The 27,703-nt window shown below is 56.2% G+C and overlaps 1 protein-coding gene across 3 annotated transcripts; it reads left to right on the top strand.

Annotated features, from left to right (window-relative positions):
• On the top strand, window positions 1–27,562 carry SUN1 (Sad1 and UNC84 domain containing 1). 3 transcript variants are annotated; one of them, XM_075527638.1, is made up of 23 exons: window positions 1–152; window positions 10,229–10,325; window positions 12,796–12,984; window positions 13,879–14,063; window positions 14,540–14,569; window positions 14,669–14,836; window positions 16,895–17,077; window positions 17,501–17,566; window positions 17,715–17,822; window positions 18,723–18,824; window positions 19,132–19,225; window positions 19,387–19,445; window positions 19,537–19,682; window positions 20,110–20,337; window positions 20,759–20,845; window positions 21,117–21,160; window positions 21,742–21,856; window positions 22,322–22,570; window positions 22,951–23,035; window positions 23,989–24,104; window positions 25,682–25,849; window positions 25,934–26,026; window positions 26,285–27,562. In XM_075527638.1, exons 2-23 carry the CDS (start codon window positions 10,243–10,245, stop codon window positions 26,396–26,398), a joined length of 2,712 nt encoding a protein of 903 aa, XP_075383753.1. In that variant the 5' UTR covers window positions 1–152; window positions 10,229–10,242; the 3' UTR covers window positions 26,399–27,562. The 3 variants fall into 3 exon arrangements, with proteins under 3 accessions (XP_075383753.1, XP_075383754.1, XP_075383755.1); XM_075527640.1 differs by lacking the exon at window positions 10,229–10,325 and having other exon boundaries at window positions 85–152; XM_075527639.1 differs by lacking the exons at window positions 16,895–17,077; window positions 17,501–17,566; window positions 17,715–17,822.
• The last annotated feature ends 141 nt before the right edge of the window (window positions 27,563–27,703 follow it).

The following is a 27,703-nucleotide window of genomic DNA, read 5'->3' as shown; positions in this document are numbered from 1 at the left end:
GAGCGCTCGCAAGTGGTCGGAAGCCGTTGCTTCCGCCCCCCATCTCGGGCGCGGCGCGCGATTGGTCGGTACGGTCACGTCTTGTCTGAGGGCCGGGCTTCAGCGGTACGGCGTCTGTCCAGGGCGGCGGAGGCTGAGAGGGCGCGCGGCAGGTGAGCTCCGGGGCGGGGGCGCCGGGCGGTTCCGCGGCCGGTGGGGGCCCCTCCACCAGGCTGGGGCTGGGCGCGAGGAGAGGCCGCCCGGGGACACGGAGCGGCGCGGGCCGCCAAGGCCTACCGTGAGGGGAGGCCCGGTCCACAGGCCCCGCGTCCCCTTGAGTCCTCCCCTGACCCCGAGTCTCTCCCTTGACTCCCGCTCTAGTCCCCGCGAACCCTCCCCTGACCCTTGACCCTCGGCGTGCCCCCCGGGGACCTCCAGCGTCCCCGCGAGCCGTCTCCTGAGCCCAGTGTTCCCCGGCGGCTCTCCAGATCCCCGAACGCTCCGCGTCTCTGAACCCTTGCCCTAGTGCCCCGAAACCCTGGTGCCTCCGCGCGCCTTCCCCTGGCCCACGCGCGGCCCCGAACGCGCCCTCTTGGCTGCGGCTCCCTCGGCGCCCTCGGGGGCGGGGCCAGGCCGGGAGGGGCGCGGGGCCGGCGCGAGCCTGCCTGCTGCAGCGGGTGCTCCGGGGCGGCGGGCGGCGGGCGTTATCCGGCGCGGAGCGGCGGACCGTCCCGGCGGAGAGGTGTGGGGAGCCGGGAGTAGGGGATTGAGCGTGGAGCGGGTGGGCCTGGGCGAGTCCTGGTTTTGGTCATTGGTGACCCGCGATCCTGGAAGCCTCAGGACAGCTGTTGGTTTGCCCGCCGGGTGTCAGCCCTTGGCGAGTGTGCAGGGCAGGAGGCCCGGCTGGGTCACGTGGCGATGCCACGTGCCCCCAACGGCCGCCTTCCCCACATTGTGGGGGTGTGGCGTGGGAGCGCACAGCCCGCTGATTTGACTAGTAATTCTGAACCCCTTTTCACGTTATGTTGGTCTTTCTTTGAAGAAATGTCCCTTTAAGCCCATGGGTCACTCTTGAGCTTGAGTTACCTTGTTGCTCGGGTTCCTAGAGTTCTGATCTGTTGACAGAGGAGATAGAACCTTATTAGGCTGATGATTGACAACTGTTTTCCCTCTGGGTTCCTTCACTGTCGCGACAATGTCCTTCCTGTGTCACTCATGCTTAATATGCCAGGTCAACGAAACCACTGCCAAACCGAACTCCCGAGTCATGAAGATGTGCTCTTTTTTCCTATGACCTTACGGTTTCGGGTCTTAAATCTGGAACTCTGGCCCATTTTGAATTAATTCTTGTTTGTTAATGAGGTCGGGGTCTCCACCTTAATTCATTCCTGTGCTTGTGAAGGTCCTGTTGTCGCCAGTTGTTGAAGACTGTTCTTTCTCCCATTGGATGGCACGCTTGTCGTTTGTGCGGTTTAGTTCACTGGTCTATGACTCTCTGGAGACCACAGTGGTTGCTTCCCACCAGGAAGAGTGAGTCCTCCAGCCCTGGTCTCCTTCAAGGTGGTTCTGGCTATTCAGGGTCCTGTTCAACTGCCTGTGCATATGAGGACTGACTGTCCGTCTCTGCAGAAAAGAAGATTGGAGTTTTGATGGGGTTGTATTGATTCTGCAGATCACTTTGGGGAGTGTTGCCATCTCAATGATGTTTTTTAATTAATGAACTTGGAATATCTTTTTTTTAAATCATTTTATTAGGGGCACATACAACTCATCACAATCCATACATACATCAATGGTGTAAAGCACATTTGTGCATTGATTGACCTTATCATTCTCAAAACATTTGCTCTTCACATAAGCCCCTTGCATCAGTTACTCAATTTTCCTGCTCCCCACCCTCATGAGCCTTTGATAATTTATAAATTATTATTTTATCATATCTTACACTGTCCAATGTCTGTCTCCACCTACTTTTCTGTTGTCTGCCCCCCAGGGAGGAGACCATATGGATCCCCATCTTTACTCCACCCTCCCGGCATTGCCACCCTCACCACTGGTCCTGAAAGCATCATCTGCCCTGGATTCCCTGTGTTTGTTTCCATTTCCTATCTGTACCAGTGTACATGCCCTGCTCTAGTCAGATTTGTAAGGTAGAATTGGGATCATGATAGTGGGTGGGGAGGAAGCATTTAGGAACTAGAGGAAAGTTGTATGTTTCATTGTGGCTACACTGCACCCTGACTGTCTCGTCCTCTCCCTGCAACCCTTCCGTAAGGAGATGTCCAATTGCCTACAGATGGGCTTTGGGTCTCCACTCCGCACTTTCCCTCATTCACAATGATATGATTTTTTGTTCTGATGATGCCTGATACCTGATCCCTTCTACGCCTCATGGTCACACAGGCTGGTGTGCTTCTTCCATGCGGGCTTTGTTGCTTCTCAGCTAGATGACCGCTTGTTTACCTTCCAGCCTTTGAGACCCCAGACCCTATATCTTTTGATAGCTGGGCACCATCAGGTTTTTTCACATTTGCTTATGCACCCATATGACTTCAGCGATCGTGTCGGGAAGGTGAGCATCATGGAATGCCAGTTTAATAGAACAAAGTATTCTTGCATTGAGGGAGTACTTAAGTGGAGGCCCAATGTCCATCTGCCACCTTAATACTGAATCTATACATGTATGCATATAGATCTATTTCCACGTCCTCATATATCCATATATTTACATATGTACATGCCTGTATTTAGACCTCTATATATATGCCCTTTGGCTCCTAGCTCTTTCCTCTATTTTCTTTGACTTTCCTCTTGTCCCACTATCATGCTCAGCCTTCATTTGGGTTTCAGTAATTCCTCTCAGTTACACTACACTTGGTCATGCCCTACCAGGCCTCCTACACCCTCTTCACCACCGATTTGGATCACTTGTTCCCTTGTCCCTGGGTTTGTTAACACCACTTCCTTTCCCCCCACCTCCCCTTCTCCCATATCCCCCCCCCCAATTGTCAGCCCGTTGTTTTCTCCTCCAGATTGTTCATCCAGCCTATTTGATTTAGATAGACCTGTGGAGATATTAACACGCACAAAAACAAGACAGAGCAAAACCAAGCAACAAAAGAAAACAAAGCAGCAAGTCAATGACAAAAAAACAAAACAAGAAAGAAAAGCTTGTAGTTAGTTCAAGGACTGTTTGCTGGCCGTTAGGAGTGTTTTCCGGTTGAGTCTGATGGGGCTCCAAGCCCTGGCACCAAAGTCTATTTTTGGTATTCCCTGGGGACTTCATTGCTCTGTTCCCCTTGCTCTTCTGTTGCACACCCTTAGAGTTTTGCCTCGGTGTGGTGGGATCAGATTGGGCGGAATTCCCACACTGTGTCTCCAGTGTTATACTCTAGGTCAGTGAGAGTTGTCGTGTCTCATAGTGAGGCCAGCCCTATATGGTCTTCTCATTGTCAAGGCTTGGTGGGCCAGGATGTGTTCCACTCTCTCTTCCTCCCCCTTCATTTGCACCCATGCGCTCTGATCAGACATGACCCTCTCCCGGAGCTGCAGATTCAGTGCTGTCCTCTGAAAAAAATTCTTCTGGGAGGAGGGGTAACTTGGAATATCTTTCCATTCATTTAAATCCTTTTTAATTTCCTTCAAGATTTTATTGTTTTCCGTGTGTAAGGCTTACACCTTCGTGATTGAATTTATTCCCAAGTGTCTTAATGTTTTTGATACTATTGTAAATGGAATAACGTTTTACGCTAATATTTAGGATTGATCATTGGTGATGTCACGTGATATGATTGCCTTTTATGTGTTGCTCTTGTATCCTGCAATTTTGCAAAATTTATTTTTATATATTGGTTGTTTTTACAGTATGTGTGGATTGTTTGTCATTTTCTGGAGATTAGATCATGCCTTCTGCAAATAGAGATAGTTAGCTTTTTCCTTCACAATTGGAGTGTCTCATTATTTTTTTCTTGTCTGATTGCCCTAGCTGGGACTTGTAGCGTGCTGCTGAATAGCAGTGGTAGAAGCAGGTGGCCTGGTACCTTGTGTTCCTGATCTCAGCTGGCAACTTTCAGTCACTCTTTCATTGAGTGTACTGTGAGTGTCCCAAAATATTCTGTCATGTTCCAACAAGTTCTCAAGTTGTTTGCTGAGAGGCTTTGTCATGCAAAAGCCCAAACCAAACCTGCTGTCTTCAAGTTGGTTGTGACTCACTGTGACCCTGCCCCCTTCAGGTTTGTATTTGCTCTCATTCCTGGTTGCAGATGCAAGCCCTTGGTTTCCAGGGCCTCCTGGGTGGATTTGAACCACCAACCTCTAGGCTGACAGGCAAGCCCAGGGCCACCCGTGCTTTTCCTGCGTCAGTTGAGATGATTCTATAGTTTCTGCTAGCTCCTTCTTGCACAGACTTTCAACATTTGTTTTTGGACTCAGGCTCCTTTACAAGCCTGCTTCCAAAAGGACAGAGGAGCCATCAGCCCTCGAGGCTCTGTGGCACTCAGGCAGTCTCTCCTGCAGGCTAGGGGCCAGCTCACGTGGCCCTGTCCAGGCTGCTCTCCTTACTCAGGTGCTTCCTTTCTATGGTCTTTGGGTCCTTTTTCTCCTGGTGGTAGGAGCCCTTTACAATCTCCCCATTTTAGGGTGGCATTGTCTGAAAGGTTGTGGATGCTGACATTGTGTCATGGGCACCATTTTTTTACTGGAAGTCCCTGACCTGTTTTAGAAGAATGCTGACATCTAACAGCATGCCTGTGCAACTCTTAATCTGTGTGTCCTGGTCCCAGTGTGGCCTCGTGGTCTCCTGCTGGGCCTTGCCCTGTGGTGCCTCTGCGGCCTGTGTGTTGAGGGCTTAGGCCTGGCAGCATTTTAATGAGGGAAGTGGTGGTGAAGTATCCTGGTGGTGCAGCGATCTGGGGCCAGACTGCTCACTGGAAGGCTGGCCCATGGTGATGGGTTGGGTTGACTCCAGAGCACAGAGCTGCCACACAGCAGTGAAGACTCAGCCTGAACGCAGGCCTCAGGACCACAGCTCTTGGCCTTCCTGAAACATCCTGACATGAGGTGAGGGGACGGGGGCTGCAGGACGTGTCACAAGGCCCAGTCAGGCAGGCCAGGTGGGCCAACACACCGGCAAAGGACTTGTGTGTCTGGGTTCGTGGAAGAGACTAAAAACTGGGTCATGCTCAGTACAGTAGGTGTGAAGGAGGGCTGCAGCTGGCCCTGAACTGCAAGGGCTGTGGTCACTGTGAGGGGAACAACCCATTGTTCCCTCCTGCTCTTTGCTGCTCCCGATATATGTGCTGTGGTGACAACCAGGCAGGATGCCACTGCCGGCTCACAGTGGGCAGTGACTAACACAGGCTGCCCCAGGTCCCACTGGGCACCCTACTCATGGTCACAGTGGTTCCTGGCTGAGCCCTTTGCATGATTGTCAGTTGAGTGAACAACTTTGATGGTCTGTAAATCAGCACACCTGTGGGTGCTTTGCTTTACCTGTGGGTGCCTGTAGGCCCTTTGGCCGTTCGTGCTGTTGTCAGGCACTGTCCATCAGTCCTCCCTACTGTGACCCCCTTGCAGCAGCCACAGCCCAGTCCTGTGCCAACTTGGCTGTATCAGTCCATCTCATTGAGGGCCTTCATCCTCCTCCCTGACCTTCTTTACCAAACACGATGTCCTTCTCCAGGGACTCGTCTCTCCTGCCATGTCCAAAGTGTATGAGACAGTCTCACCACCCTAGCTTCTAAGGCATGTTTTGGCTATCCTTTTAAAATATTATTTTGGCACTCCATGTATTCAGTATCCATAGCCAGCATCCTAATCCAGGGATATCATTTCTTCAGTCTTCCTGATTTATGATTTAGCTTTTTGCACGCGCGAGCGGTAAACGTGGATACCAGAGCTTAAATCCAACACGCCTGAGGCCTCGGACTGTGGCATCAGGTTGCCCACTGTCACCATCGCTGGATGGCTACTGTCAGCAGTGATTATGGCTCCGAGGAAAACAAACCCACAGGTGGGGTGGTGTCAAGCTCTGCTCCGGGTGTCATGGTGGTCCGCAGTTTGAGCATTTGGGTGTTATTTCTTCGTGTTGTCATGCTGCCCATCCTGAAGGCTGATCTCCACCAACAGGGTCGGAGCCCACCCTCCTCTCAGCCCAGTGCTCAGCTCCAGGTGGAATAAACCTGGACCTTGGGGACAAGGCTGGCCTCCACCCGCTCTGGCAGGCAGGTGCTCTCTGGTGTCAAGCAGCAGGTGTGGCGCCTGAGTCTCCATGGGATCCTCGAGGGCGGGGCCCAGGCAGACAAAGAATATTCTGTCTGCTGTGCGCAGAGTCACCCTGTTGCCCAGAGACTGAATTTTACTGACCGTTGGGAGGCTTGAACTCTGTCTAGAGTTTGAAAATCATTTGTGGAATGATTTCTGCACCTGGTTTTTATGTTGCACACTTTTTCAAACTGGAGAAGAGTGGCCGTTGGCTTGCTATTGGCCCTATGTATTGATGGGAGCCACAGGAGGGTCTAGGAGGGAGGAGATGTGGGGGCAGGATCAGGGCTGCGGGGTGACAGATGGCTCTGGGGGGGATGAGTGACGGTCTGCTGAGCCCGCTGTGTCCAGATCAGTGGTGGGTGAGGAGGTGGAGATTCTCATCAGGTGTGGAACCTGGCACCTACTCCCAATAGAAAGACACTCTAGAGATGAAGCAGTTAAGTGCTGGGCAGCTTCCATGTTGTCCCAGCCCAGAGCCATACGGGCAGGAGGTTGGAACGACTCCAGGCCAACACTCGCTGTAAGCAAGCTGACAGCACCAGTGGACTGCACCATGCACCACTGAGGATTGCTGGAATGTAGAGAGGGCAGCAGCAAGAATGACAGCCCATGCCTGCAGGTGGTCAGCTCTCTCTGTCTATCTTGGCAAAGCTCCCAGCTGAGAGGGAGGCCTGTGCAGTACTGTGGAGCCACTTGGTCAGACCTGTACCATACAGGCAGCCACAGAAAAGAGCCTACCACGCTTGTCCTGGCCACCACCAGACAACTCCCAGGCTCTCAGGTGCCACACCTGCTCCCTCACCAGCACCATGCCCAGTGGGGCGAGGGGCGGCGGGCTGTAGCATAATCTGTTTGAAAAGATTTTCTTTATTGGGCTCACTTTTACAAACGTGCAAAACCGTGCCTGCTCAAAAAATAATGTAGACTTGAACTGGGCGGAAGGGGCTACAAGCAGGGCTCCTGGCCACGCTCACCTAGGGGCTTTGTAAGCGAATCTTCACGCACAGCACACGGCGACTTCAGAGGGTAGATGTTTCCATAAACGTTTTGAAGCCCCTCCATGTAGCTGTGCATACAGCTTAGATGTTGGTGCCAATTACTGCCTGAAACTCTTCCCCTTCCCCGCCCCAACATGTGAGGTTAGGGTTGTATTTCTGACGGGCTGGCAGTGAGGCCCTGTTGACTTTTTGGTTCTGTAGTGGACGCTGTCATGGTTTTTCTGTAACCATCATAGCCTTTCTTTGTCAAAATGAAAAGCTCCCTATTTGCTAGGTTGTGGAAGTCACCCACCGCCCTGGGTGTGCGATCTGGGTGGTTGTCCTGGAGGCAGAGAAGCAGCTGGGTGCCAGCGCTAGGACTGACTCCACACCACTCTGTCAGAGGTGGTTCTTGTTTCCATACTGCAGTCACTGGGCCTTCTGGGGGTGAGCTGGCTGGTGGCATGGATCCGTGACCTAACTGGTTAATGGCAGACAGCCTTTTGTCCAATCTGAGCGCAGAGTCCCTGTGCTGCTGCCCCTCCCTTCTCCCCTCCCCATCGGGTGCCTGGGCAGCCAGAGGCGGCAGCAGTGACGGAAGCCATTTTGGCCTGTGGTGTGGACTGGGGCCCTATGCTGTCACTTCAGCGTCAGAGGTGTGGCTCCGGGACGTAGCCTGGTGCTGCCAGCCCCTTCTCCCAAAAGCCCTGCCTGGTGACCATCACTGGGAGCTCCAGAAGGTGGTGACTTTAAGCGTTAATTCAGCCCAGATAGGCCCCGCTGGTGGCAGGAAGGTGTCTGTGGCAGGGGCTCTCTCAGTGGCCCCTCTGCCCCAGCCTGTCAGCTCCACCCCCCTTGCTTGTTCCCTCTGCTGAAGGGATGTGGGGTTTGAGCATGGAGACCCTGTTCTTTTAACCCTTGAAGAGCTCTGAAGGGAATCCAAGTGGCTCTTCCCACATGGCCGGGTGGTGTAGGCAGGACTCCAGGAGGTCTGCAGACGGCCTGAGGAAGTGTGGGTGCTGTTGTGACTGGGCATGCTAGAGCTTGTCCGATCTCCGTCCAGCAGGGGGATAAGCAGGTTATGTGCTGGTGGAGGTGGGGGGGGGGGGCACAGCCAGAAACCAGCAGGGAGCTTTACTGGCTTCTGTGAGAGTCATAATTGGTCATAGGAGGCGGGGTCAGCGCTTCAGACACAGGCATCTCCTTTGGAGGCCCCATTTGGAAGTCTTTCTTCAGTGCTCCCCTCGGACATCCTTCCTCAGTGGGACAGCAGGATTTGTGTCCATCCCGGCTCCAAAGGGGCCTGGGTTTCAGGTGGGCCACTGCCTTGGTGGATACGGTGGCTGGGCAGTGAGATGCCAGCAGCACCTCTTCCCTGCCAAGTGCTGGGTGACCGATGGTGACAGGTTCCCCGAGGCCCTGAGCATTGCACCTTCCCAGGCCTGTCCATGTTAGGAACCCTGGTGATGCAGTAGTGAGGGACCGGGGGTTCAAATCCACCAGCTGCTAGCCCAATGAGAGAAAGATGTACACGGGGCCTCTGTGAAGGTTGCAGTCGCAGAAACCATGGGGCCACCCTGCTCAGACCCCTTGTAGTCATCTCAGCCACAGGGACTGTCAGTACTGCTCACACCAGGGGTGCAGCCCAACTTTGCCAAGTGGTGAAACAGTGAGATCCCTGAGCCTTAACACCGGAGGGTATGGGCATGGGCCCTGTCCAAAGTTCAGTGTGGCCTTGCTGCTAGGAGAGTCAGACAAGAACCTGGCTACCACTCCAGCGGGGCCAGAAGCCACTGCTGCTGTCCACATGCAGGGTGGGCATTCAGCACGCTCATGAGTGAAATAACAGGGTCACTTGCTTGCAGGGGTGGAGCTGCAAGGGCTTGTTGCTGCCCTGTGGTATATAGGTAGGCTGAGGGGCTGAGTCCATGCAGAGGCCTGAAAAGTTTTGACCCGTTTTCAAAGATGGGAGAGTTTTGTGTTGCCTGTTGAACAAGCACTTGTACAAGTACTGTGTCTAAAGGGCAGTGTGGACGCTTTCTCCTGAGGAGCGGGCTGTGGGTCCAAGGCAGTCATGTGTGCACGCACAGGGTGCCATCCCTGGGCTCCTCCTCATAGTTCCATCTTCCTCACTGTTAGCAGCCGTGCTGCTGTAGGGTGGGCTTTTTTTTTAGATTTGAGTATGAGTGAGTGTGTGTGTGTGTGTGTGTGTGTGTGTGTGTATTTTTAGCCAGAGGAAAGTGTGAGTCACTCCCCAAGAACTCTCCATGACAACTAGAGAAACACGGCGCTCACATGTTTTCATCTAAAGAATAAAGTTCATATTTTCTTCTGGGGAAGCAGAAACTTGTCAGGGTTTTGAGCCAGAGTGTTTGTCCTGCATTCTGTCTTGGGACTCTGAGGGGCTGGGGTGATGAGTTAGTGGCACAGAGAGCAGTGGGTTTGCACCCAGGGGACATGCTGTGCTTGTTGTTGTGAGCATGAATGCAGCACAAGGCTCAGGTGCCTCAATCAAACTGCTGCTGACATGGTGGTGACAAACCCCGTCCCTGTCAGTGGGAGCACTGCTTCCTGCTCGGGACTCCAGTGCCTGCCCTCTACCGGGTGTGTGTTTCTCAGAAAGTGGGACCTTTCCTCAGCATTTGGCTCTTGCTCCGTGTGTGTCCTGGGCACCTGTGGCTGGGCCATAGATAGTCCTTGGGTACAGGAACCACATCTTGGCAGGATGACATCTGGGTGCCTTCCAGGCTTGTGGGGGATGAGTTACCTTGGTAGGTGTTTCTGATGACTGCACCCACTGCTGGGGAGTTGCTTTTGACGCCTAGCAGCAGCCCATCTGTGCCTGTGCGCGTGTGTGCGTGCATTTGCTTGGACTCCTGGCAGTGAGATGTGTTTGCCTTTGAAATCAGAGCTGGCTTTGTTTGCTTGTCAGTGGCGTGGGAGTGACATTTTCTGGAGTTGTGTGCCTTCTGCCCTTTAACCCCCTCCTTTCTCTCCAACTTGTGCAGCATGCTCTGAGGCCATGAACATGGACTTTTCTCGGCTCCACACCTACAGCCCTCCTCAGTGTGTGCCCGAGAACACTGGCTACACATATGCACTCAGGTGAGTGTGTGCCTGGCGCTGTCTAATGACTCGTGCTGTCACCTCGAGGCAAGGCTGTCTGGGTCCTGTCCAGGCCCTGGGCTGTAGTGCAAAGTACTATGGGGAGGGTACACGCTGGAAGGTTTCTTTCTGGTGTCTTTATTCTTAGAGTTGGATGGAGCCTGAGTGCCAGGTGTGATGGGAGCGTGGGTGGGGCTGGCCTGTGTGGAGTCCTGGCTTCATACCCTATTTCTGGTTTGCCCAGAGAAAGGGCAAGTAGAGGGCAGCCTGCTGGTTAGAAGGACAGTGTGCTTGGGCATTTAGTGGTGTCTGGAGCGGGCCTGTGCCTGGCCAACTGTGGAATCCCTCAGGCCCTAGGGAAACAGGAAGGGAGTGTCCAAAAGGCACACTTCCTCCGTCTCAGGGAAACGCCCCTCCTGCGGGACTCTATTTCTAGGGGCTCTGGCTAGGCTGGGCGAGGGAGTGAGCTTGGAGGCAGGCTGCCCTGGGGAGTCATCTGGTTTTAATACAGCTTCGAGTCCCCATTGGGGAGGAACTCTTACCCTCGCTGAGAGTTTGGTGCCGCCTGGTTAACTTGGCATAAACTTCAAGCAACTCACAGGCATCCACACATGGGAAGCAGCTCTCAAAGACCACCACTAGGTGTGCACAGCGGGCCATCTGCAGCCCGCCCCTTCCACTTCATAAACAGTTGATTGGTGTCCACTTCCCTATCCCCTCATTTTGTAATGCGTAAAAAACCATTGATAACTTTGGACCATAGGAATCTGGGTCCTGGCATCCAGTGTGATGGTTTGTCTCCACCTGTACTCCTGACACTGGCAGTTCTTGAGGTGTTTGAGCCGTTTCAGGCTCTCGCTGGCTGGCTGGCATAAGAACTTCCTGCCAGCCTGTGAGGAGCTCCTGATACCAGGCTGCCTTCTCCTGGCTCAGCACTTACTCTTACCCCTGGGTTGGACCCGGCTTCCCCACACACTTGACAGGCTGGCTGCTACTAGACAAGTCCTATGCAGATAAAAAGGACCAAAGGTGCTGTGGTGTGAGAAGGACCCGCATGGGATCCAGGGCTCTGAGGGGAGCACCCACTGCTGGGCAGGGGAGATGGCACTGACAGGCCACTGGCCCCACAAGCTGGATGCCACCTTGGGATTTATAAACATCGCATCATCTGCAAAATACAACAAAGCGGGGTGCACTGCAGTGAGGTCTGCGGGGTGCACTGTGTGGTATAGGAAAGCAGGGCACGACACAATGAGGTTGGGTAATGGTAGCACTGCCACAAGGTCTGCCTGTGGAAAAGCAGGGGGCGGTGGGTGGTGCTTGAGAGCCGTCACCTCCTGGCATGGCACAGGTAGGAGCTTCAGGTCCCAGCAGACAGTCTGCTTCCTCCTGAGCCTCGGTGTGGGAGTGCGGGGGAGGGGTGTATGTGCAGACCTTGGTCCAATGGCTCCCCTACCTCTGGAAGAATTGGGGCAAGATCTTTGTTTGTGTCTTGGACTCTGAGCCCCAGGTTCTTTATCCTAAGTCCCATGCCCCTCCCCCTTACCGTTCCTGCTCAGGATGCCCTGATAGAAAAGCCAGCCTGTGCCCTCGGGAGGAACAAGACCCTGGGCCCTGCTCATTGGTGTAGAGTCATACTGACGATAGGCCACATGACCCTCCTCAAGCCACTCCTGGCTCCTGGCTCTCCTCTTCTGCCTCTGTCACCTCAGTGGTGAAGTGAGGGAACTGCTTTCCTCATGGACTAAGTGCATGTGGGCTACTCAGGCCCCCTTTCCCGCCCCCTAGTCCTCCCCACAGCCCCAGCTCTCTGCCTCGGAGGGGCCAGGGTGCTTGCTTAATGGGACCAGCAGGGAGAAAGGGGAGCTTTCCAGGTGTGGGCTGCAGGAGTGTCCCTGCATTGTGCTCGGGGGGTGTGCAGGGGCAGAGTTCTGGGCAGCAGGTGGCCAGGCCTGCATGGTCATGGCTGGCTTGGGGTCCAGGATTCTCTCCTGATGTGCTGTCCAACCTTGTCCTGAAGTCCCAGGCTAAGTGAGGGAGAGGGGTGGGGGTGGGATTGAAGGTGGACGTAGCACGGTGCTCACAATGGACACAGCAGCTAGAAGTGATGGGCCACTCACTGGGATGCATGACTGAGAGAGTGCTGGCGGAGGCCCAACCACATACCTGGGGGCTCCAAAGTCAGGCCCTCCTTCTCTGCACAGGGACTGTGATGTCTCGTGATGGCTATGGCTGTGTCTGCTTTGCTTCAGCATCTCTCCCAGCATCTTTGGCGCGTTGATTAAAGATGTGCTTAGGGGAGGTGTTTGTGCGATGTGAAACATAATACCACGTTTCCTTCAGCAGATTGACCAGCTCACCTTTGCTTTGTAGCAGCCCTGTCCCACCATCACACATGCTGCTTTGGGAAGCTCTCAACAGGTCCTGACTTGGGCTACAGCTCGCCTCTCACGAGCCCCCTCTCCTCCAGCTCCAGCTACTCCTCCGAGGCGCTGGACTTTGAGGTGGCGCATAAGCTGGACCCAGTCTTTGATTCTCCGAGGATGTCCCGCCGGAGTCTGCGGCTGGTCACCCCGGCATTCACCTCGGGCGATGGCCCAGATGCCGAAGGTCCTGCCTGCATCAGGAGTTCCGCCTCCTCGAAGGACAGAGTGTCCAGGTGAGCCTCCATGGTCAGTACCAAACATACCTCTCACAAGTGCCAGTGTGTCCGTGTGCATGGGCAGGGGTTTTTAAGTGTGGGCGACTCCTAAAAAGAAGACCCATGAAGATCCTCACAACTAGATACACCAGGGGCGTGGGCATCAATGATGCTGACACGAGGACCCCAAAGAGGCCAGCAGAGTCCCACAGTGTCTCACATCGGACACTTCTGCTGCTAAGACATCTTTGAAGTGTTAGAGAGCAAGGTGCCTCCTGTGAGCGAGGGGTGCCCGCCCCAGTCTCTGGGGCCCCCACGTGCCATAGTAGCAGCTCAGAGAGAAGACGGAGAATGGAGTTAATGGGTGTGGAGTGTGTGGTCTCCTGCTCCGTCCTGTAGCACATGGCCAGCACAGACCAGTCACTAGACAAGGACAGGGGTGGGTTAAGTTACAGGGTCAGTGAAGGGAAGGCTGGCCACAAAGGAGTCTCAGCAGTGGACTCGCACTAGCCCTGTGGCAGCTCATTCCCACCGTCCCTGACAGACACTACTGCCTGTGCACTCTGCCTTGTGTTCATCATCCATCTCCATGCCTCTGCCCTCTGCTCACAGCAGACTCTAAGGACTGAGGTCCGTGCAGGTGTCATTGGACAGATGTACACTGGGATCTTGGGGTCTCAGCCTGTCCTCCTGTGTGGGTGTGTGGGCACAGCTTCTTGGAAATCAGATTTCTAAGCATTGTCAGTTCTTAATAATGTTGAGTCTTGGGACCCCCACCCAATAAGCTGCAGGGGAGGGGAGTTGCCTACCGAGTGCTTGTCACCGTCCCTTTGTGCGGACTGAGGTGTCGGCCCAGCAGGAACAAGAACAGGCTTGGTCCTGACACAGCCATGGCTCCTTCCTTCCTCTTAGGACAGCCAGGCCGCGCAAGAGCGTGAGCAGGCTGGCTTTCAGTGTGGACCGTGCGCCAGGGAAGGTGGCAACGGTGGCAGTCAGCCAGAGCAGCTGCCACAGCCTGCAGGACAACATGGCCCTGCGGCCTCCCGTGCTTGATGCCTCTCTGATCCGGGAACAGACCAAGGTGGACCACTTCTGGGGTGAGTGGGCACCGCAGACCTGTAGCTGAGCTGCATGCAGTCCCCTCTGAGCAGCAGGATGGGCAGCCTTGCCAGGTCGTCCCTGTGGCATGTTGGGTTGAGAACAGGAGCAGGTGGCCTGTGAGCATCAGTGTCCCCAGGACCACCCACCACCTCCTCCTCTGGCTTGAGTCGGTGCAAACTGGGGTGGTGGGGACCACCAGTGTGGTTGTGGAAGTGTCATGGCAGAGCTGCACGGGGACTCTGGCAATAATGGCGCTGCCCACCTGAGTCCTGGCTGCTGAGCCTGCACTGGCTTGAAGACCTGTGAGCGTGCATGTGCTTGGGATGGGTCTATGCAGGTGCGCTTCTCAAAGCAGCACCTTGGCCTGGAGTGGCAGCCAATGTTGGGAGCGTTTGGGAAGCCCCAGCTGCCGCTGCTGCTGTGACTTTTGTCATGCTCCGACCAAGCTCAGCAGCCCCTGTGTGTGTTTCAGGTCTGGACGATGACGACAGTGACCTTAGAGGTAACCCTTTGTCCCCCACCCACTCTCCACAACACACCCTTTCCTGAGCTATCGGCAGGCAGGAACCTGCTGACCGATCTGCTGTTGTGGAAATTGTAGGAGTAAGTAAAGCTGCTGCTGCCGGCCACGGAAATGGGGACCTGGCTGCCGCACCTGATGCCGCCCCCATCAATGGCTACACCTGCAGCAGCTGCAGCCTGCTCGCCACTCGCAAGGAGACCCTCGCCACACACACCTCCAGGGTCTACTCTCGGGACCGGAGCCAGAGTAAGTCAGAGAAGGACAAACGTCAGCTCTCCTGGCCTTCCGTGGCTATGAGTGATGGCCTACTCAGTGTCCATGCTGCTCGGTGTGGGCGGGTCTTGGTCTCATCACAGTGCCGTAGCAGAAAGCCACGGGCGGGCAGCCCTAGAACCACATGTCCACGTCTTCTCTCACCGCACGTCAGGAGGCCACAAGTCCTAATTCAGGGCTAGTGGGAGGGAGACTATTGGTCTCCCTCAGCACCTGCTCGTTGACTCCTTGACCACCTCTATGGGGCAACTGTCTTCCTGGTTGTCCATTCTTCTGTGCCTGATCTGCTTTTCTGTTACAGAAAATGATTGGCTGGGGACACTGAACACTGATGTGACTCAGTGGGGTGACAGAGAAATGCTGTTCCCATGGGGAGGGGCGGGCACACCCACAGGTGTGATGGGCCAAGGATCTACCACATAGCTGGGCAACAATCCTGTCCTTACTGACCTTGACTTATAGTACTGCATCCTTGGGGCTTTCGTCCTGTGGGCTGGGGCATAGGCCTGTGACCCCCTGACTGCTGCCTGCTAAGGACAGCTCACGGTGGGAGGTGTTTGTAACAGCATCCACACAGTGGACTGTCCAGTGACCCAGGACTAGCGATGGTAAAGTGCATGGCCACAGTTCCTTGGAGAGCGTGACCCTGCTGGTGTGAGGACCCCAAGTCCAGGCATAGCTACCCAGCCCTCCAGTGTTCACAGTTAGCTGCATCAGTACCATGCCTCCCCCGCCGCCTCCTGGTCTCTGCGGGGTTTGTGCCAGGGAAGTGATGTCGGTGTTTGTCCTCTGGTCTTCCATCTTTCCCTCAGCAGCGGGTCTTCTCAGTTGGTCCACATCACAGCATACAACGGGACACCCCTCCCTCTGCGTGAATGGACCACGCTGTGTGTCCGTGTCTGTGGCGGGCACTTGGCTGGGGGCCCTCTGGGCAGTCATGAGCTGTGGTGCCCACTACAGTTTCATGAAAGACTTGTCCCAGCTGGCCGGCCAACCTCTCTCAGAAGCGTCTGGAACTGAAGTGTAGCACAGAGCTGGCACTGATGCTGGGGGCTCGTCATCTGCTCCAGCTTCATGGGGACTTTCAGGACTGAGTTGACAAAAAGCCTACAACTTACATGAAATACTTGCAAATAGAATTACTGTAAATGTCTCGCTTCCCCAGGGTCTTGCCAGTCTGTCCTAACTTGGTAAAGCTCAGCTCTCACCTGGGAGGAAGATACAGGCAGACTCTCTGATGGGTGTACGTGGCTCCCAACACTGCAACACCTGTGGTCTGAGCTTCAAGCACTGTGCACACCATGTTGCCAATTTGTGTGCAGCGGGTGCTGGAAGGGTTTGAGATGTCAGAGACTGGACTCAGAGACAGGGAGCACACTGCCCACAGCCTAACTGGGTACAGGCCTGGCCTGAGCCCAGGAAAGTGCGGTCCTATAGGCGGAAGGACCTCCCGACTCGCTCAGACCACCCCACACACTTAAGGATGGGAGAGTGTCGGGGTCTTGGCACAGCCCAACAGAGGAGCAGCGAGAGTGGTCTCTGGGGAGCCCAAGCTTCCTGCCCTTCCCCCTCCCCATCACAGAGGGGGTTACCATGCCCACCCTTAACCTTACCTGGACTCCATGAGGCCAAGAGCATGTGTGGGGTCAGAGATCATGGAGGGTGGCTGCTGGGTCATTTGTAAGCTCTGCAGGGCAGAGTTGTCTAGACTATGGCAGAGAAGGTTTCCAACACATGTGACCTGGGGGAAGACATGGCATTTGCCTCAGACCGGTCAGGAAGGTTGAGGGGACATGCTCTCCCTTCCTGGAGCCTTGGGACTGTTATCTACAAGGTGACCGGTTCAGACCCCCCAGCCCTTTGAAACAGGAGGAGGAGGAGGCTGCTGCTGCTTCTATAGACTGGCAGCCTCAGGAAGCTGGTGAAGCAGGGTCGCTGTGGTGCTCTGGTTCCCCGCCCACCTCACGTCCTGCTGCACCCCCACCCCTTCAGAAGGGTCAGGAAGTCATGAGCCCTCCCGTCTGTTGATAGGCGGCGCGTCTCTCCACGTGAATAGGCTCGTGCGGCTGGCCTGGCACGCCTCGGCGTCCCTCTCGTCCTTCTTAGTCCAGCTTTTCCAAGTGGGTTTAATGAAGCTCAGTTACAAGTCAGAGACTTACAGATTGAAAAGTTATGAATCCAAAGATGGTGAATCAGAAAGCCGTGATTGCAAAGGTACTCGCACCATCTTTCCCTCTCTCTCCACCAATATCGCTTTCGAGGTGGAGGAGACCCTGTGGCTCCTGTGCACTTTCCTCCTGTGCTCACTCGCTCTCTGCCTCTCAGCCTCTCGGCCAGTCCCCTCTGAGGGGCTCGTCGGCGAACCTTGCGTCCCAGCTCCGGCTCTGCTCTTTGAAGGTGCTGACACAGTTCAGAGAGATGCACTCGCTCTCCTCCTGCCTTGTGCCAGCAGGGCTTGCTCTGTGCTCCTTCATGGCTTGCTCCTTCTGGGCGGGGCAGGCTCCAGTGATCTGGTCTCACCCCCCAATCTTGCCTGCTTCACCTGGGCGGGGCAGTCATGCTGTCCCAGCCCTGAGCTGCGCTGCACTGCCCTGCACTGTGGGCAGGACATGCTCTGAGCCCCTGTCGCCGTTGCAGCTCTCGCCAGGCGAGGAGGGTGGACAGGCGAGGACTCACACCTTGTTGTGGAAGGGAAGCCACCATGTGAGTACAGTTTGGATACAGGTGTCCACTCTCATGCCATGCCGCAGGAGGGGGACGCTGGGGCATGTGCTGTGAGGAGTCATGGGGCAGCCCATCTGGCACTGTTCCGATGGATGTCAACTTCTCTGCCTGCTCCCACCGCTGACAGGTGACGACGCCTGGGTGGAGAAGGAGCACCTGCAGACGCGCACCTCCTCTCACAGGCAGCAGCGTTCCTGGCCACCTGGGGCTGAGCGTGTCGGCGTCTCATCTGCAGGTGGTGCCCTGCCGGCTGCTGCCGGGGCTTGTCCTGTTTTCTCGGGAGTGGGACTTGAACCGCCTGCTCAGCAACCTGAGTAGCAATTGACTACGTTCATCACTGCTCATATTGCCTTTGTTTTGTGGTTGTGAAGCGCCATCAAACACAGAGCAACCTAGTGCCGTCGCTAGTTACCCTCCCTGTCCTGTCACCCAGTGCCGAGGGTCTGTATGCTGACAGTCTACACCTAGGCTGGGGTGGGGTGGGTGTCAGGCTGACAGACAGTGCGGTCCCCCACCTAATCCTGTGCTGGCCTCGCTTAGAAGCCTGACTCGGTTTTTTTAGATGCTATTGTAATGCTGAGGTCCAAAAGGAAATGTCTCCTCACAATTGAATCAACAGCTGGTCTTTACAATTTTCTCAAACTCCGTGTCCCTGCGGGTTAGCCGGTGGGGCAGGGGGGGCTGGAGTTGGTACCCAAAATGATGGTGTTGGGACCCCCAGGGGTTGCTCTGCGTTCAGGGGCATGGCCTGCTGCACTGGGAGAGAGCGTGTCGTCGGGCCAGGGTGCACTGCTACTGGTGCCCAGTGGTCGGACACTGGGCCCTTAAACACAGAGTTCCCTGGGAAACTATTCTTTAGCACAGTTTTCACTTGGTCACTCAGGCGCTGTTGTCTCTCCTGGTTCCTGATGTGTCTGCAGTGTCCAGGTGCTTTAAACACTATCTTCTTTCTCCTGGAGAGTGCCTGTCTTGCCGGGTGGTGATGGCTCCTGGCATTTGACAGGGTTTCCATGTGCTAGCAGGGCAGTGCTAGACTCAGAAGTGTTTCATCCCCAAGATGAGACAAGCGAGGGAGCATTGGGGAGCAGTGATGGTGGGGATGTGTCTGAGCGTTCCACCTGTCTCGTCCGCACAGGTCGTGCCCTGGCAAGGGCCCTGCGCCGGAGTGTCTCAGCAGTGGGCTGGCTCGTGTCCTCGGGGGTGTGGTCGGCGCTCTGGCTGGTTGTCACGGCTCCAGGTGGTAACCTCGGGCCTCCCCCTCTGCCCCCGCCCCAGCTCTGGTTGCCTCGTCTGTGTTATGCATCAGCCCTTGCTTCGCCGTGTCATCTTCCCATGCTTCCACATGTGTTAGCAGACATGTGCACACAGGGTGTGCACACCAGTGTACAGTCTGTGTGTGCCAGCTGCCTGAGTCTCCATTGCTGGTGGCTCTGCCCAGGGGGCTGTGCTCCTGCTCACCTCTCTAGCAAGCCCCCTGGCCGTCCACCCTGCTGCCCACTCCGTGTGCATCCCCACGTGCCTCCTAGCCACCATCTCCTCCTCAGGGAAGGCGGCCTCTGGAGCACTCTGGTGGCTGAGCATCGGCTGGTACCAGCTGGTCACACTAACATCATGGCTGAACGTCTTCCTTCTCACGAGGTGAGGGCAGAGTGTGTGTAGGCCTGTGGCTGAAGCCATCGCTCGCCGCTGCATTCCTCACACGGTTGTTTCAAAAGAGGTTGGGGGGGGGGACAGTATTCCAGGGGAGTCGGTATAAGACCTGACCTCCCAGGGTCACATGTTACCCCTTCTGCTCCCAGGTGCCTTCGGAATATTTGCAAGTTCCTGGTCCTTCTGCTACCGCTTATCTTCCTGCTGGGTGAGTGGCTGTCCAAGCCTCCTGGGGAGCAGCGTAGCTCGCCTCATGGAAGTGGATGCAGGTATACACAGCTGCCTTTCTCTGGTCCAAGGTGCTGGACTAGCATTCTGGGGTCAGAGCAACCTCCTCTCCCTCCTGCCTATGCTGAACTGGACACACCTGGGTGCAGCATTGAGGACAGATGGTCCCACCAATATGCTTCCACCTGACACAGCTCACCAGCACCGACCCTTCAAGGTAAGCTGGAAGGCGGCAGCCTGGGGCCTGCACCGATCCTCTTCCTGGTAGTGAGCATGGCTCAAGAGGGACCTCCAAAGGACTCAGAAAGTCCCGTCTCTTGACTGTTGAATTTCTGCACATTTTTTAAGCCCCACCCTTTAAACTTCTAAGTGGCAGAGAAATCTCTTGGGTCCTTCCCAAACCAAAACCCACCCTCAATCCCATCAGGTTGTTTCCAACTCTCAATGGGAACAGTCCACCTAATCTTTCTCCCTAGGGGCAGCTGGTGGGTTTGAACCACCAACCTTGTGGTTAGTAGCCCACTGCCTACCCTGCAGTCACAGTACACAGCAGTCTAGAAGCTTCCTCCTGGAGCAGTGGCAGATCCACGGTGCCTGATCCTTGGGCCTCCTGTGCCTCCCCTCTCTGTCTCTGTGGCCCTCAGGGTGCCGGGGAGGCGACTCTTGGCTGGCAGCGGCTGCATGACATGGAGCAGCAGGTGGCCACACTGTCGGGAAGTTGTCAGGTTCACGAGGAGAAGCTCCGAGAGCTGGTGCTGCTTCTCCGGGCTCTGCAGGCACGTGCCGACCAGGCGGATGGTGACCGAGACAGCGTGCTCTCTCTGGTCCGCCAGCTGGCGGAGCAGCGCAGGGAGGATGCCCTGCGCCCCGAGGTAAGGCTCCAGAGGCTCTCCTTTGCTGCCTGCTCAGGCTCAGCATGGGCAGGCAGGGCAGTATGTGGGGGTGGGGTGCCACAGGAGGCCCATAGACACAAGTGGGCACAGGCATGCAGGTTACTGAACAGTGTCTATGTGTGCTGGCAGCCTATGTCCTCCATCCCAGAGCTGGGCTTCCTGCCCGGGGCTAGATCTGGTCGCCTCACTTCGGCTTGTCTGCTAAGAACAGCTAGAGGGTGGCTCAGAGCAGGCTGAGCTCGTCGCCACTGTTTCTGAGCAGCCAGTCTTCCTTTCCCACCCCACCACCATGCACACGCCCGGGACTGCGTGGCAGTTTGTGACCAGAGAGCAGAGTCACCAGTCAGGCTTCTGTTGGTCCTGTGATGTCCTTCACTGAGTGTCCTTGTGTCTCTCCCAGACAGATGTGGTGGCCTCCCACCAGGAGCATGGGTTGCGGATCTCAAACCTGGAGGCCGAGATTAGAAGACTGACTGACAGAGCCCAGGTAGGTCCCCCAAGCCTGCCACACCACGCCCAGGGTTCAGCCATCCCCACCCACTGCCCACACCCTTGAGTGCGCATCTTCCTCATGGCCTCCAGGGGGCCCATGGTCTCAGCCCATGGTGATGCCACTGTTCAGGGTTGGGAGGATGTCCACCTGGGTACCTAGGCATGGACTCCAGCATAGTCTGTGGGTGGCGCTGGGCTGCGGCTAAGATGTGCTGCGGGTCTGCCGCCAGTGGCGGTGCAGTCTGTACTGACTGGTTCACTTTTAGGCCATCCAGGAGGAACTGGAGCAGGCTGTGCTGAGGACTGCCAGGTAGGCCGGCAGGGGCTGGGGAGTACCCTCTGGTTCCCATGCCCGCATTGTGGCTGGGCCATTTATAAAAGGTCTCTCGTGACCAGGTCCCACCACGGTGGTGCCCCTACTGCAGTTACCACTGCCTGCCTGACCCTTAATCCTTGATTGTGGATGAACAGGAACTGCCCCTGAAGTCCTGTGCATAGAAACACTTTGTAGACTTTCATTGAGGACTCCTGGTAATACAGGGGTTAAGTACGTGGTTGCTGACCCCCAGGTGGGCAGGCTGGACTCACCCCCAAGCTGCATAGCACAGCAGAAAGGGATGACTTTCTGCCCCCGTGAAGGTGAGGCTGCTTGAGCCAGTCAACTCATCGACCCCCAAGCAGACGAGGGTCAATCCACAGTGGCGGGTGGCCCCTGCCCGTGGGGCTGGGTTGTCCGTCCGAGCTGGTGGCGATGACTGGTGGGCTAGCCCTGTTAGGGTTAGAATATGCTATTCAACGTCCCCCTGAAAGGGGTGACACAGGCTCATGGGGGAGGGACTCTCCTTTCTGGACACACGCTGGGGCCCCACTGACCACCTGGACCCCTCTCAGTGGGGCCGCCGATGAGCAGCAGCTCCTGTCCACGGTGAAGCAGCTGGAGCAGCAGCTGGAGCAGCTGCGGGGGGATGTGGCCGGCCGGCAGGCCCTGAGGAGCAGCTGCGAGGAGGTGAGTGAGCGGGGCCACAGCACTCTGGTCACCGCGGCCTGCACTCCCGGGGCAAGCTCCTTCTCTTCTCCTGCCCTCCGCCAGTCACCTGCCTGGGACGCATAGCACGTGTGGGGGATAGGTTCACCCACCCAGTGGCAACCCCCTGGACATGTCGATCTTATCATTGTGATTGTGAATGTGCATGGCTGTAGATGTTCCCCCTCTGTCTCCCCCAAGGCGGGGTGCATTGTCGAGAGGAACCCCTGCGGCGGTGGCCTGCTGCCTGTGCTCCATCTGCAGCACTTAGGCCCTCGGCCCATCTCTATCTGCCCCACTCTGGGTGGCAGCGTTGGGGTCAGGGGTCTTGATGTTCAGCATGATGATGTTGCTGTCCCGTGTCCCTGTGACAGCCCTGAGGGAGTGGAGGTGGGGGAGGCAAAGCTGGAGTTACCTGACTGAGCGCACTGGCCGGCGGACTTCCAGGTGGACGCCCAGGTCAGGGAGACCATCAGACTCCTCTTTTCCGACGACCCAGCAACCATTGCGGGGTTGCAGCACAGGCTCTCCTCCCAGTTCGTCAGCAAGGAGGAGCTGCAGCGGCGACTGCAGGACCTGGAGCTGCAGCTCCTGAAGAACATCACCTACCACATCTCTGTGATGCACCAGGCTCCCAGCCCCGCTGCTGTGGTGGCCACCGTGCAGGAGGCGGGGGTCCCCGGAATCACAGAGGCGGTGAGTAACTTCGAGGCGGGGCTGTGGTGGGCCCCTCATATAATGCCTGGCGCAGGACGCTGCTGGGCAGCTCCTCTGGAGGAGGCACTGTGCTCTATGAGGCTGTCACAGAGCCTCACCTGGCTGTGGCAGTCCCAGACTGCCCCCTTCACGGACCAAATTGCCGCAAGGCTGCTTGGCTGCACAGGTGCTTAGCTCTCGAAGCAACCCTGCTTGGCAGCATGAGGCCGAAGCTCTGCCACCCACATGGATTCTCGGCCTCTCTCTGCCCTGGGGGGTCCCAGCTGGAAGCCCTGTCCCTGAGATCTCTGCCCTTAAGTGATGGGGGCCGGCCCTGGCTTGCACATCGATAACCCACACCCTCCTTGACCCTGCTCCAGCAAGCACGTGCAATCGTGAACAACGCGTTGAAGCTATATTCACAGGATAAGACTGGCCTGGTGGACTTCGCTCTAGAGTCTGGTGGTGAGCATCCCAGAAGAGGGTCTGAGAGAGCATGTGGCTTGGCCGAGTCCCCTGCCACAGGCAGGAGCCAAGGCCAAGCCCCACACAGGAACCAGGCCTGCCGACTTGCTGTGGCCTCTGGGTTGGAAGGGGAGGCAGTGAGGGCCACCAGAGCTTCCATGGCCACGTGAACAGTGGGCAGCACTGCCCTGCAGTTTAGGACTGGGGTTTAGAAACACATGACTCAGTCAGCAGGGGGGTGGGGTGACACCCCAAGGCCAAGCCCTGAGCTGAGGCGTGAATTCCACATGAGACACGTCTGCTCACACTGCATAGCACAGCCCTGGGCCATGGCGGTGTGCCCCCCGGGCCCTGAGGAAGCTACACAGGGGCAGCCTGCCCATCAGCTCCGATTTTCCAAGGAGTGGAGGAAAAGGATGGGGTGGGCACAAGGCCACAGCAAGATCTCAGGGGCCTACTGTCTACCCTGCTTCCTGTGAAGGGTCCAACAGGGCTTCCAGAAATACTCCCTGGGTGCCTGCTCACCCGACCACGCACAGAGCTGCAGCTCCAGTCCAGAGTCCTGCCCCTAGTTCTCTCCCACGTCATTTGTCCGTGACTGTTGCTCTAATTGTTATCTTCCCTGCCAGAAACCCATCCTGATTCTGTGGCCAGGCCCAGCCCTTGTGGGGGCTCGGGGTGGGAGCAGTCTGCCTTAATCCCCAGGACAGGCCCCCGGTCCTAGGTGGTGAAGACTGTATTAGGACTTTGTTCCAGTGGTCCTGACTTAGCCCTAAGGCAGGTGTAGACTTGGCCTGGGCATGAGGCCGCAGAGCAGTGAGGACAGGGTCACCTCCTGTCAGGTTGTTTCTGCTGGTGATAGCTGGAGAACATGGGGCCCGGAATGACCCCAAGAGGGGCACTGATTCTGCTTCCTGAGGCGCCAGTAGTGAGCTGAGGGTCCTCGCTTTCAGGCGGCAGTGTCCTGAGCACCCGCTGCTCCGAGACCTACGAGACCAAGACGGCCCTGCTCAGCCTGTTCGGGGTCCCGCTCTGGTACTTCTCCCAGTCGCCCCGGGTTGTGATTCAGGTGAGCCACCGTCTGCCTGTAGGCTCAATGCTCCTGTGTCTCTCCCGGGGCTAGGGTCAAGGCGGGGACATTAGGTGGCCATCCCAGGGGGGGTGGGGGGGATGTGCTTGTCTGCGAGCCACACCCTTGTCTGTGGAGTGGCTGCTGCCCATCTGCTGCTGGGAGTGGCCCTGTGACCGGTGGTGAGGATACACGCTCATCAGTGTCACACATATTTTCTTTCCTTTGGTGCCCTGCCTCTCAAGGACCCTTGGGCCAGGACTTTGTCTCTGCTGGGAGGGGGGTGGGGGCGTGCCATTGGTCAACTCTGGTGCAATTTCCCTGTGGGCACCAGAGTGAGTCCCCACCAGGGTCTGTCATGTCTGAGCCTGTGCTCCATCTGATCAAGGGCTCTGCGCTGCCCCTCTACTGTCCCCAAAGGGCTATCCTTCTGCGGGGATTGGTCTCCTGATCACATGTCCAAAGCACTGAGACGAGGCTCACCATCCTCGCTTCCTAAGGGCGTTTCGGCCGTAGTTCTTCCAAGACTGGCAGGCTTGTGGCAGTCTATGGTGCTTTCAGCATTCCCCGCCTGTCTGGTCTTCTCTGGTCCCTTTCCATTCACTGTGCACAACGCATGCATGCATGGGGGACAGAGGAGACCGTGGCTCGGGTCAGGCGCACCTTAGTCCTCAGAGGGACATCTTGGCTTGGAACACTTCAGAGAGGTCTGTGCGGCGAATTTGCTCAACGGTTTCTTGACTGCTGCTTCCCTGAATGGCGATTGTGGGTCCAAGAAAAATGAAACCCTTGAACTTGAGTCTTGGCCATATGTTCCCACTGCAGTGCAGCTGTTGCTCCAGCGTGGGGTCTTTGTCGTCTGGCTGTGGAGGTGTTCTGTCACCCATGGAAGTCTGTGTCCTTGTTGTCTTTGGGAAGGCCTTTGAGACTCCTTCACTAAGCAGGAAGGTGGTGTCATCTCCACCCTGGTGTAGTGATTGCAAGTCAGATACATAGGACCGAGGACACAGTCTTGACATATACCTTCCGGATTCCAAATGACACGTACATGTCTCCCCTTCAGTGAACGCTTGCTGCAGCTTCTGTGTGAGCACAGCCAAGTGTCTAGAGTGATACTTAGCTGGCAGGGGAGATAGCATGATCACCATCTGTCCTAGTGTCCGCCGCCCACCCCACCACCCCCAGTGCCATCCATGGTCAGTGAGGGTCCACAACTGGACGCTGCTGCAGGCTGCACAAGGGGTGCCTTCACAGCAGTTCTGCGGGTGCCTTTCTTTGCTCAGACCCGTGCAATTTCTTCTGCGGGCTCCTCTGGAGGCGCTGCGTGGATCTGTGGCGGCCTTCGTGCCAGTCAGTCCGTGCATGGGGCACTGCCCACAGTGATTGATCTGTGCAAGGTGGCGTCACTTCCCCGTTCTGAAGGCCGGAACTGCACTGCACAGTACTGACTTTACCCAGGGTGGTCATGGCCCTGAAGTAGATGGGCCCCATTTGTCCGTGGCTTTTTATTGCGGACTCTGCACTGTCCTTCCTTTCCTACTGCTGTGCTGAGTGTGTGCCTGCTCTGCCCTCCACAGCCTGACATCCACCCTGGGAACTGCTGGGCCTTCAGGGGTGCGCAGGGCTACCTGGTGGTTCGGCTGTCCATGGCCGTGCACCCGACCGCCTTCACACTGGAGCACATACCAAAGGCGCTCTCGCCAACAGGCAACATCACCAGTGCGCCCAAGGACTTTGCTGTTTATGTGAGTATGTCTGGCCTGCAGCCACCTCATTGGGCTCCTTGCTTCTCCACCACTTAATGCCTTCCTCCATGGCCTTGCTTTCAGGGGCTGGAAAGTGAGTATCAGGAAGAGGGACTTCTTCTGGGACAGTTCACATACGATCAGGATGGGGAGTCACTCCAGATGTTCCACGTGCTGGTAAGGCTCCGCCCACGCCAGCCCACGTGACACAAGTAGTGTCAAGGACCAGCCCGCAGGGCTGCCTCAGAGCTCCCCAGCAAGCCTTGTTTGTCACGTTTTCTCATTTTCTCTGCACCGTGTGACTGCGTCCTGGTGCTGCCGTGCCTCAAGGACTCGGCTCAGCTGAAAGCCTCAGTCCATGGTTGCCAGGACGCTACTGGGTTCCAGTTACAGGAAAGATGAGCCACTTCTTTTTCTTCTCCCCTCTGATTCCAGAAAAGACCTGAAAGAGCTTTTCAAATTGTGGAACTTCGGATCCTCTCCAACTGGGGCCACCTGGAGTACACATGTCTCTACCGGTTCAGGGTGCATGGCGAGCCCATCAAGTAGAGGCCCTGCTGCCTCCCTCCCTGTGCACAGACACGGGACCGCTGGGAACACATGCCTGCGGCCAGGGGCCTGTAGGGTCGCAGGACACAGCCCCCAATAAATGTCCCCAGACCACCAGGAAGGCCGGTTGAGGGCTGGTGCTCAGCTCACTGTCACGTCCACTGTGTCTGCGATGGCCATGCCCAGAGAGCACTTGCTTCTGTGGACGTTGCGTTCATTGATGCACACTACCACAGACACCCAGTGTGTTCTGGGAGTTTGTTCTCCAGCATAAAGCTAATAACACTTGTCTCTTGACACCAGAAACACAGCAAATGGGGTTAAAGGTTTAACATTTTCTACACTGTGGTGTTTAACCTAAGACCTTCTGAGGGAATTCGGGGCGGGGTGGGGGGCAGCTTTGTTCTGTGTGTTAGACCCAGCACACAGTTCTTTCAGGGAAAGAGGGGAACCCAAATTTCAGAGCTCTTAGCACCTTCTCTTTAGGGGGGCCTCTCCTGTACTTGCCACCAGTGGTGGTTGTAGACTCCAGGTAGGGTTGGGGGAGCTGCTGCTGAGGACATCGGCGGGTCTCCCTGGGCTCGCTGAGCTTGCCCAGGGCCAGACGCTGCCTCCTTGCCCCTGGGTGTCCCATGTCCATTTGGGGTATTACTGCTGTACCTAGAAGCCGCAGTCATCCGTAGCTCCCAGAGACTCTGCCGGCTGCTGGCCCTGCTCACCCATTCTCACCTCTCTGGACAAGCCTACTTCATCTGCAGCTCACGTCACATGTGGACAGCTCCTCAAAGCAACCTGATAAACACCTGGCCTCCTGTGTAGGGCAGCACTTTCCCCTTGCAGACCCGGGGTGATGCCTGTGTGGTGAGCAGGGTGGGTGTGGACAGATGTTTTGTATCTTTTGTGTTAAATCCATACGTCAGAATTTATGATATAAGAGTAAGTGTGGGGATAGGGTGAAGATATTTTGAAAATTAATTTATTTTTAAAGACGCGAGACAGGACTTTGTGCAATGTATTTTTGTAACTGCTTTTCCACATTCTGCTCCCTGGTAGGGTTTCTTTTGCCCCCCCATTGATAAGATGCTACTAAGATGTTTAAATAAAGTTTTAATTTTTAAACATGCATGTCATATTTCAAATGAATAAAAAACAGTATGTTTCTTTTCTCGGTGTGCTTGTTTCTGCCGGTGCTGGGGGAGGGTGGGGCTGGCAACACTGGTGGATGGCAGTGTCCGTGCAGCAGTGTGTGTGCACACCTGCCCGGTGACCCCCCTGGATAGCCGGGTGCCAGCAGGTGGGAGGAAC

This window comes from Tenrec ecaudatus, chromosome 12, assembly GCF_050624435.1.
Source record: "Tenrec ecaudatus isolate mTenEca1 chromosome 12, mTenEca1.hap1, whole genome shotgun sequence".
Taxonomy (NCBI): Eukaryota; Metazoa; Chordata; class Mammalia; order Afrosoricida; family Tenrecidae; genus Tenrec; species Tenrec ecaudatus.
The sequence above is the reverse complement of the archived record's forward strand: the minus strand, read 5'-3'. Positions and strand labels throughout refer to the sequence as shown.